Source organism: Varroa jacobsoni, unplaced genomic scaffold, assembly GCF_002532875.2.
Source record: "Varroa jacobsoni isolate VJ856 unplaced genomic scaffold, vjacob_1.0 scaffold_350, whole genome shotgun sequence".
In the NCBI taxonomy this organism is placed as follows: Eukaryota; Metazoa; Arthropoda; class Arachnida; order Mesostigmata; family Varroidae; genus Varroa; species Varroa jacobsoni.
The window spans coordinates 189-11,391 of NW_019213252.1; the positions used below are offsets into that span (position 1 = coordinate 189).

The 11,203-nt window shown below is 40.8% G+C and overlaps 1 protein-coding gene across 2 annotated transcripts; it reads left to right on the forward strand.

The window, feature by feature from the left end:
* Nucleotides 1-3,140: 3,140 nt before the first annotated feature.
* On the forward strand, nucleotides 3,141-5,433 carry LOC111259595 (uncharacterized). 2 transcript variants are annotated; one of them, XR_002679715.2, is made up of 4 exons: nucleotides 3,141-3,209; nucleotides 3,302-3,397; nucleotides 3,961-4,800; nucleotides 5,116-5,433. XR_002679715.2 is itself a non-coding variant. In XM_022831753.2 (3 exons), exons 1-3 carry the CDS (start codon nucleotides 3,189-3,191, stop codon nucleotides 4,387-4,389), a joined length of 546 nt encoding a protein of 181 aa, XP_022687488.1. In that variant the 5' UTR covers nucleotides 3,141-3,188; the 3' UTR covers nucleotides 4,390-5,433. The 2 variants fall into 2 exon arrangements, 1 of the variants encoding a protein (XP_022687488.1); XM_022831753.2 differs by having other exon boundaries at nucleotides 3,961-5,433.
* The last annotated feature ends 5,770 nt before the right edge of the window (nucleotides 5,434-11,203 follow it).

An 11,203-nucleotide genomic window follows, 5' to 3' on the forward strand; every position in this document is an offset into this window, starting at 1 on the left:
GTTAACAAGCATCTGCAAAATCTTTTACTTCTTAGTGAATGCCTTTTACTATTCTACATAGTTTAATATATTTTAGATTAAGACGTCTGATCATTACACACTTCGTTCGTAATTTCCATCAATTGCGATTTTATATAAGTGCTGTTGGGAGACTTCATGACACTTTGTCCTTTGGCCCTCCTAAAGTTAACTTAAACTCGAAACGTTTATTGGATAGGTTCCCTACAGTACTGTCACATTTTTTGCAAAGCATTAAATGCGCTCCGAAGATTAGGCCTAACGGAATGTGCCTTTACGTTTGAACCTTTTTAATGGCTGTGAGGATTGTTACCGTTCAGCCAGCATCCGTGCTGCATGGACCATGGTGGAGCTACTTCAGTTTCGCCGTCCATCGCCACGTCCAGTTGGTTATGCATCGTTACGGGTGGGGCCTCACCCCAGGGTTCGCGTATTTTTACTGTGCATCTGCAATGCCATTCCGCGCTAGAGGCAAATATTTCTGGAAATGTAATAGATAATCGACAACGTTCAAAAGCAAAGATTCATATTAAAAAATAGATTAATCTGCATAGAATTTTCAGAACGGCATAACGTTTCGGCGTGTCCCACATGTATCTTTGATGTCGCTTACCGTGACTTTAGTGCAGAGAAGAATTCTGATGATATAAACATTTAACTGTAAAAATTATTTGAATTAGAAGAAAAATTAAGCGTCCTTGCAACAGTAATGGCAATTTAACTTAACTAATATGCTTTCAGCAATGATAATCTCTGAAATAAAATTCACGAAGAAGATAATACATCTGACTAAACATTAGGTTATTCTCATGGGATTTAACGCCGGGTAGAACAACGGGTAGAAACCGTTTAAGAATCGAACTAAAAAGACGGTCAACGGACCTTTCTTCGGCCATGGCCTAAAATGTGTTTCGGTTTCTACGTTTCTTTACGATATTACCCTCTAGTTTCTTTGTTAGCACACAGTTAACTCTGTTCAGCACGAAACCAAATGTGTCCATGTTAGATTTCGAACCTAGACCACCTCACCATTTATCATTAGGTTCAATGAGCAAATGAGTTACCACGGTGCCATTACGGGGACTTCCGTCGAGAACAGAAGTGCCTATAGAATAGTTACTCTATATAGAACCCATGATGCTTTTTCCACCTGAGGAAGTTCGTAGCCTAAAAAGATCGCAAGTCTTTTTCAGTATTTTTTCAAGGATGAACGCAAGGAACGCAGATCTTTACAGAGAGTCCATAAAAGCTTGTTGGGTATAAGAAAAGATAAAAGGCCAAATTATCAATTACCCCATAAGAAAACACACTTTATTGTCTATATTTTTTTTTCGGAAGCAATCTGCTCATATAGGGAGACAAATTAAAGGCCTGACTAAGTGTACAAGGTGTGCAGCTGTCCCTTCTAGGCTGTCTGAGAACGGCATCACCTAGCTGGCAGCAGACCGATCGTCGATTATTTTGTCTCATAGCACCCCCTTGACTTGATCGCTTCTAACGTTATAACTGGCATGCTGCTAAGTGTCGCGGGTTAACATTATATTTGCCAGTATCCTTTCGACCAGTACAACCCGATGAACACACCTAATAAGACTCCTGGCTTAAGTTATCTCTATCAGCCTATCACATCGAATGTACTTATAGAAATCCTTCTGCTGATAGCTATATACCTTATGTGTTCAATCTTACCGTAGCCATGTAGTTAAACGTCGCCAAACTTTTGTAGAAAGAATAGGGCCACAAAAGTAATAATTTTGCTAATTATCTTATCGCTTTTAGTTTACGAAATGTCTTAAGTTCTGTGCCCCCTAGTCAACTAATACTCATACTCGTAGAATATTCATTTGTCGGGAACACACTATAAGTTCATTAATCGAAAAAGCAAAAGCCTAGGTAATCTTGTATTTCATTATTTTGCTTCATATAAAAAATGACTTTCCAAAATGGCTAAGTTTTTTGAAAAGTCGATATTAATCTCTCTATATAGGATAGGCTTTGTATCAAAGTGACACGGGTCAACCGTGAAGTTATCTTTACTCTCACTATTACTGCATGCTATTTTTAACATGTTTATAATGAAAACTGTCAATTTATTAAAAGAGTTTTGTTCCACTTTGTGAATATATACCTTCCGACCCACGTAGTGTGTGGTAATTACGTATGTACAAAACAAATTGTACAATAGGGTATTCGCACAGTCGCTTCAAAGGTCCTGAAAGGCTCAAAAGAGAGCTCAACCCTTCGCCTGGTTGTCTATTAAACCAGAATAAGAAAGTGAGCAGAAAAGGATCTCAGTAGAAAAGGTATTTCCTAAATCAGGTACACTACAGGTCTATGTTGATAGGCAATCGTAAGCCATGACAAAACTTTGTTTAAATACTTACTGTTGGTTAGATACAGCAAAATGCAACTTAAGAGTGAAGATAGTGTAGGCCTGCTGGCAGCCCGAGGAACCAGACTCCATTCTACCTTCCTTCGGTGTATTTCGCTTTGAAAAAAGACGAACTATTAAAAAGTGCGAATTCAGGCCTTGTCGAATCGTTAAAGACCGATTAAAACTTGGAGAAACCTAAATTAGACGTCCTGTTATTATGTAATTTTGATGCAGTTAAGTATTTAAGGTGTTACAATCTATTACACTTCAGCCTTCAGGCGGTTTTTTAAATTCGTACAAGTTCTAACACTTTTGAGCTTATGAATATTATTAGGTAGTAATTTTAATGACAGTATTTGGCAAAACAGTTTTGTCTTCCAGTAGACTCGGATAAGTTGAATTTTAAAGTTGAAAAATATGCTTTGGTGGTGGGCATTGTTGACAATACATTTAGGCTGGATCGCTTAAATACGTGCCAGATCCTACCGTCAGTTAGCATTTTTTCAACGCCAAGTTTCACACAAGCGCATGATCCGTCCCATTTGGGTTACGCACTTGCATTTTAATTCCAAGGAAATTCTGCCAAAACCGATGATGAAGTGATCCATGCATGATCAAGCGCGAGCGCTGGCGCCGTCGTATCGGATACATTGAAGTCCTTGTCCCTCACCTGATACGACTTTTCGCGGTCGCCGTTTGCTGATCCCTTCACTAGTGTCGAACACTTAAATTTGCACTACATCACGATGTATGCACCATTAAAAAAGCTTCACTCCGCTCCATCGGTTGAATCAAGATGGGAACAATCGAGAAATTGGTGAGGCAGACATAAGAACATAGAACCATAAGAACTTTTTCATAAATACATTTTTACCTGAGTTGTTTTTTGCCTTTGTCAACGTGTTTCAGATGACTGTCGCGTTGTGGGCATTCGGAACGTGTCATTCTCAGACGGCAGACACTAAACCCGTTACCGTAGACTTCGCAGATCACTATCATCACGTAGTAAGTATTTGTATTGTACATCAATGGAGAAAATTGTATTTCAGTTAGTGTTACCGTGTTGAATCTGTCCAGCGTGCGGTCGTACCGACCTTAAATGCTAAGCTGTAGCATGTGTTCAAGTCATTAGAGGGCGCTTTTAAATTCTACAAGGCGTGAAACCACACGCTTGTAAAAATAGATGAAACAGAGCTGGTTCAAAATAGTTATTCCGTTCTTTACGTTCGAAGGTCTTTTCGAAATCAAAACATCTTTCGGTTCATCGTTATTGAAAATATGCATGAACGGACTAGAAACGGCCGTATTACAGTGGAAGAAACAGATTTTTCACCCACTCATTTATGTACTATGGTGACAATGATACACATTTATCCGAGTTTTACTTGAGATCCGTGTAGGGAGTTCATGTGTGTCTATCAAATAATTACAACTTCGAGGTAAAAATGTCTATTTTAAAGTATTATTCAATTCAAACTTCAGTAGCTAACTAAAATCGTTCGCTCCGCTTTGAAAAAGCTTGAAAGGAACGTGCATCTTTCCTTATTTCTATTATCAACTCTTTTTAGCTTCACAATGGCCGCGTGCCACTTTCGTCAGTGTACCGTCTTCCCGAGAAGATCGTTGCGCTCCCCCTTGCAGCATCCTACCATCGCGAAGACCTGTCAGGCGGCCATCGACCTGTTAGCACTCACGCGCGTGTCCATATAAGCCCTCCTAAGATTGCTGAACCGTCAGGCGTTCACTTGGCACCCGAGGGACCTCTCCATGCTCCGCACCAAATTTCTTTAGTTCATCACCACGCAGTTCACGTTGTTCATGCAGCTTTACGTGGTGAGGCACCGATCGTAGTGCACGTTGCGCCTACAAATCATGACATCGACCACAGTCGTTTCGCTTCATATGAACCGAGATCGGCTGCTATACTGGCACACGTAGATTCATCGGAGCCCGTAATCGTTCGTGGAAGTCGCCTCACGAAAGACCAAACGGTGTGACACGCGCGCAGCCATCCGATATCCGTAGCTCAGCCGCTTGTGGTACCCCTAATTGGCCAGAGGCTCACTTCACTCATGCTCATGTTAACAGTTATAGACGCACCCATAGACATGCACCGGTGCCGCGCTAAGGACGCCCAGACTATGGACCCGCTCATGCTTTGCCTGTTGACGTGGACAGCAATCGTGTAAACCGACCACTGAGAAGCCTTCAATGACCTTTTAATCGCTTCGGAGTATGATGCGCTCGCGGGCACTGTTATCTCTTTTGATGGCATCACTCTTTGATCGGAGACATCAGTAGGTCTGAATATATGATGCGTACAGAGTCAGATCACCTTTGTTTCTTTAGCAGTTGCGTATCTTCAAAATATTTCATTTCCCAGATTGACGTTGAAGCTCAAGTTACAGGTATGTTGTTCAACTTCAGTGTTAGCTGTTGTTATTTTGCAATGAGCTACTCCTTTCTGGTAGAAAAAAACACCTCTTAACGCGTCTCATTGATGGCAACGAGAAAAGTAATGCTCAGGAACTAATTAGGCAACCTAAATAAGTATAGATAGATCCGACTGGATACCAGGTTCGACCACTAGTTATATAATACTTTACTGCACTTACTTACGTACTTGTAGAATGCCTAATGCGATGCAACATTATATTGTTTCTCGTTTATACTATAGCGTGATTGCATATGTGGCTTTGCTAAACTAGCTCATACCCTGACAGGATCGTCGTGTTCTATAGACGTGGCTAGACCAGACCGGGCGAAATGTGGAAGATGGCTAGATAGCTTCCATGGTCTGAACCAGTGAGAAATCTCTTCACGTCAGCTGTAGCTGCTCATATATTTACGATATTTTCTAGCGTGCTTACGGATCAAAAATTGAATTCGCTCGAAAGAGCGGACTGCATTACACCACCACTCGAAACTAAGGGAAGAGTTATTGGAGTGACTATAAAGCGCCAGCCGGAATCCATGCAGGCGGGCCTAGGACGACACCTGTAATGTTAGAATATAGGCACGTTCAATGTACAAATGTATTATCTAGGAATGTAAAAATGCACAAGATCAATATACAACGAATCGTCATTCGGTCTCTTTTTTCTTTTCATAGTAAACGCATTTATATTTTCAGCTCTGGCAAAGTGGTTGGAAATCGTACGTGTTAACAAGCACACGTTAAGTTACCATCTATACCAACATATATATAGCAACAGCTATGGCTCGTATATAAGTTCTCGTTGTGCGTCTACTGATGAGGGTTTTGTCATTGACAAGATTTAAATGAATCTAGTATGTATTTGCCCTCGCTTCCATGACCTTTCCCGTGATGGATTTCTTCTCAGAAGAAATTTGCGGGCCTGGTATAGAAGAGCTCGTTCAGCTAATCTTTTAAGGCCTTGTCACTGTCGAATATACTGTTACAAGTAACTTCGACTTGCTGGTAATCGTAAGAAATAGTCGTCGTTCAGTACGAGGCCTGAAAAATATGGTATGTTCAGCTGAGCTCGCAGGGCGACGTTATTTAGAAATTGTCTATCGCCCGGGGTCCTCACCGAGCTCAAAGAACTGATCGGAACTGAGATACATCGTCCAAGTTTGACATCCCCTTTTTGAACCCAGTAAAGTATTTTTATCAGTTTTATTAGTTAAATTTTCGCTGTACGCGGCGGGCGCAAAGATTCTAAACTTATCGGACAGTTTCCTGATCTCAGCCGAAGGCAAAATTGTATAAGTGTCAAAAATGCACCTATTTATTTTTTAACCAGAAATATTCACACATTTAGAACTTGAAGTCGAGACACAATCTCTTTGACTGCGCAATAAAATTGCTACGGATTTATAAAAATGGAAGGGAAAAACGGTGATTCGAATGGTCATATGGAAGTGAAACAAACGCTCATTACTTATGTGCCTACCTAACAATAGTGTCCGTATCCTTCCATGTGTATGTGCTTCTTCAGACATCGCTAATTATAGAGGGCGTTCCATTTAGGTCTGGAACAATTTCAGTTAAAGGTTTAACCTTGTAATGGTGTACCTAACCGGTAACGAAGCAGAATGATATCAGAGAGCATAGTTTTAAATTGACCTAATAACAATGTTAACTCTGAGCTAGGAGTTAAACGGGGGCATCCTAAGTCTCTTCTCGGAGCATTTTTAACAACTGTTTGATTTTCAATCGTATTGGTTCTATAAAAAATGAAATTGTTTTGTGACTTAAAGCACATTCAAGTGGACAGATTCATATTGAACCTTTGACGTTCGCCTGTTTGAGTGCTACAAATCGATCTGCATCGACGGCATTAAAACCGTATGCAGACTATACAAGTCTATGCCAACTGCCTAAGTAATTCGGGCTACCAAGCGCTTCTGCAGAGTTATAAGCTGTTAAAATTGGCTAAATCAAATAATCGCGGGTATAGTTAACACCAACTAAGCTCAGCTTTTTAAGCAGCTGCTAGCGGCATTGTCTTCATCTAACATAAATGCGAGGCGTTTATATGTACGTTATACCCGGTCCGCGGGCCAGCACGATTAATGGTGATCAAAGATTAATGGGAAGCTTTGGGTAATATTAGTGCTAGCTCGCTATCCGTTCCAACGCGGTAGTTCATATGTACAGCTGTAAGATGCGCTACAACGGCACCTGCATATGTCGTTATTTTGCCATCGCCCGCTTACACGGAGGCCTCCACTAGTCCAGCTAGGTTTGTTCGCTAAATAAATCGGCAGATCTTCGGCAGACAAATAGCGTAGACAGTTCGAGCAAAAGCGTATTTTCCAGATACGTTCCGCATTCGGGATCTTTTTATCTCTGCCCGAACGGATTCGAACAAGAAATCGCATGACTTGTTCTTGGAGTAACAGGGGGTGAAGCTCGAGGCACATACCTCTTGCGCCTCGTATGATATCTTCGTGCTGAGACACTGCGTTTGCTGCCGCTAACTATTGAACATAAAAGCTGTTTAAAGAGACCGTAAGACGTATCTTATCCATAAAGTATACCCATTGGCAACACGTTCGTCCATGTCTACTACGGAATAGCATTGACAGCACGAACTCTACTCAGTTGCTTGCCTAGTATACTTTGTACGGCCTATTGATTACAATCTAGATGCTAGACTCTGGTAGCATTTCCCGTTCGTGCCCCGTGTTCCAGACTAATCTGTCCTTTCTGTCAGGACAACATGGCCGCGGCTTTTGCTTACGATGCAAGCAAGTCTGCAAGTTTAGCCTTATTGAGAGGCTGCGGAGCCTCCCTACATGTATCCCATTATGTGCTGCTATGCGAACATATTACAGGTCTATTATTAAAAGCAAACCGAGACGTCATCACTGAACTGGGTGCACCTGGTTATGAATTAATCACATAATTTTTAGTAAGAAATTTCCTTATTTGTACCGAACTAACTATTATATGACAAGTGCACATGCTGACTTCTCAGCCTGTTTTGCGTTCTCTTTTTGTTGGCCCGTAAGGCCGCGGGTGACGTCATAAAGTTGACGTCAGTGAAGATAAGGCTCGGCATTGGCATTGTAGAAGGAGCAACAGCTCGTTTGTAAACGGGTTACTGTCATTTGCGACTTCTATAAATGTGTATATCGTAAATGTTTGATAGCATTACCAATAAACATTTAATCCGTATCCGATGACAATAGCCTTGTTCCACCCGCGGAGAAGACATCTTTGTTGTGGAAAATACGTTACGCATAATGATAGACAACATGATGAATTAAAATTCTTTCCACGTATGTGGCAGTCCCAACGGATCCCCCACTAGTTCTGTCCCTGTGCCACAACAGGCTGTTTCTTTCTCAAGAAACCTACTGAACCTAAGTTTCCGAAAATATTTCTATGTAAGTGAAACATTGCTTGAGTTTGAGGATGTCACTGCTCTTAAATAATTCAATTGAAAAGCGGCAGTCCTCGATAGTGGAACACTGAAATAATACCATTTTCTGTGTTCTAGTGATAGGGTGAACGGTTTTCGTGACATGGATTGTGCTACCTCCGTCCTATTTTTGTGCAAACATGCGCTTGCCGAGTCTTTCGCTTATTTGAATTATTTATACGTTATTAGAGTTAACACAATACAAATCATTCTTATTAAGCAGCCGTTAAACAGCTATCATTTGATCATCACAGCCGCGATGGGCCCAACGAGCGGATCAAGGCACTATTAGCAATATCAGCGGTCTGGGTTGTTTTTATGAGCTCTATGTCTCTATCTCTCACCCCGAAAATTGTTAGCCTTACTGCAAAATAATGGGTTATTTTTCTTCCAGAGATCATTTTTTCAATTATCAAATCAACCTTTTTCCGATCAGTAACGCGCCGCTAGCTCTTAGATGCTACGCGTTTTGAAAATATTTCCTGAAATATACCCCAAAAGGACTAAAACTCATTGATGGAAGAAAACCCAAACATGAGGGCAATGTGAGTTTGGTATCACATGTGTCTCGTTTTTCTAGAGACCCTGAAATCAGAGCCCACGTGTAGGACACTGGATTAGCTCCTTTCTGCAATATGCACTCTGAACTACATGAAGCAGCCGAACGTAACTAGGGAATCCCTATATTCGGTCATCTAGGGTATTGCGTAACCATTTAGGAAACGCATCGTCGTACCTGATATTGTCTTGAGCAGTTAACATCTAACATTCATTCGTTCACATTTAAGACCAAATAAATCGACAATGTTACGCTATTCGTTCATATATAACTAGTATTTTCTATTTGTAATAGAATAAATAATATAACTTTCGTTCGTAAATGTTCAAGTCATCAAAATACATTTAGATTTTAGATCGTCGGCTTAAAATTTAAGCTGAAGATATTGGACATAACAGTGGACCCATGTATGAAGCCTACGATATGTCTGAAAAACAACCCACCGCTACACAGCAAACACCCCTTCTCAATAAGGAACTTCGTAGCATCCAAACAGGTGCTTCACTAACCAGACTTATAGAGGGGAACCTAGCGCACTGATGCTCTAAGGAAGATATTTGTGTTAGAAGCTAAGCGCACCGGGGGCAAATTCATCAATGTTGATTTGTGCGTGTAGCGCAGACGATAAAGCCCAAATAACCAACATGCTGGAGCATCACGATAGTGGGCTAGCACCTAGTCATGTCTAGTTTCTGCTAGCTGCATGAAATTAATCTGCTTTTGGCAAACTCGTTAATCTGTTCATCTCGCTAACGCTAGGCCAGATCCTGTAAATGCCTTCTAAGTAGAAGAGGCTAGAAAACAGTTAGAAGGTAAAAGGTAAGATTGCCGCCGCTTCTTTTGGCCTTCAGACATCACAAGCCATTTTTGACCCATCATACATCATACATGTTTGACCCAAATTATGCGGATAGAACCATTAATTGCAGCAGTATTAATTACTTAACCTAGAACAAATCGGAATGTGACACAGACTTCGCCAGGTTTGCGCTGTATTCCTGAAATAGGAAACATTGTTAGATGACCAGGGCGATGTTCTTTTGTACTACATCGATACTGATCAGCCTGCCGAGGCGTTTGTTAATCTCGTCTATGGGTAGCGAACAGTGGCAAAGGATCCAGCCTGCAAACGTATGCTCATTTATACTAAAACAAAGACGTAAAATAACGTACTTTACAAAGACCTAAAGGTTTAAGGGACCTGGAGTTTGGCTGTTATTTAAAATAGTGAGTGCCATAACTATATATACAGATCTCAAGTAAACTGTAGTAAATAAAATTTGATAAAGATATTTGAAAAATTTGAAAGGTAGCGGGTTCGTCATTTGTTACGAGTGACTGTTAGCTGCCAACCCAGTGTTACTAAGCGATAACAAAAATGAATTCGACGAAATGAGGTAGTAATAACTGAGGTTTGTAATTACAAGCCCACAACATCTATCTGCAGAAACATCGAAGAGAGAAGAAAGCAATTCAGTTTTGTCACTTATGACTACCATTTGCCGAACGAACAGAGCTTTTTCCTTTTAGGACTGAATATTCAGCAAAGTGCTTCTAGAAGCAGCAATGGTACCTGAACACCATACGTCGTTAAACAAGATGTAATGCTGAAGGGTTTTCGGCAAATCTTAAGCGGTGATCAGCGAAGGCTCCCGCCAAACGCTCTATTTTTTGGTATGTAAACCATTGACAAGCAAATCAGTAAAATGGTGATGGAACCAGCTACTCTTAGAAACGACATTGCCCACACAGCCTGCAGCGACACCTAGAAGATTATAGTCTTTCTCTTTTTTCACTCGTACCGTCAACTTCGAGAGCACTACGCACTAAGGACCGATTTAACGAATCAACACGCCAACTTGAGCCTGCGCCAACCCCCAGGCAGTTCATCTGCGGTATAAACAAGTGATCGTAGGGGTATTATGTCAAAAAAAGTAAGATCCCCACTGGAATAAATTGTTCATTGAATCAACTAGGTCCATTCATATTATAAATGTTCAGACAGAAAATAAATACAGTAGACGTTTTGTATTGTCTTTCCTAACCGAATCCGCTTTGTTCAGGTATTTTATCCGAACATATCTAGTTCCAGTTCGCCCAGTTGGAGCGTAACGTGCGACTAGAAACTATAATTCTAGCTTTTTTTCGTCGACGGACTCAGTCCGAATATTATCTGTTGATGTTTTGCCAAATCTTCAAAATAACTGGCGTAAAACTATAGGATATCACGCTGTAGCGAAGCATCCAACCCGGAGGTATAGATATTAATCTAGAGCTAATGTAACTACGACGGATATTTCATCTTTGTCAGAAAATACAAGTACACAGAGTTCGAGAGAAATCGATTCACATCATTCT

What these genes read in the sequence shown, in the direction of transcription:
- LOC111259595 (XM_022831753.2), top strand. Translation starts at nt 3,189, where the DNA reads ATGGGAACAATCGAGAAATTG. An exon ending in TGGGAACAATCGAGAAATTG is followed by an intron (nt 3,210 to 3,301) that starts GTGAGGCAGACA and finishes AACGTGTTTCAG; the next exon opens with ATGACTGTCGCGTTGTGGGC. An exon ending in CAGATCACTATCATCACGTA is followed by an intron (nt 3,398 to 3,960) that starts GTAAGTATTTGT and finishes AACTCTTTTTAG; the next exon opens with CTTCACAATGGCCGCGTGCC.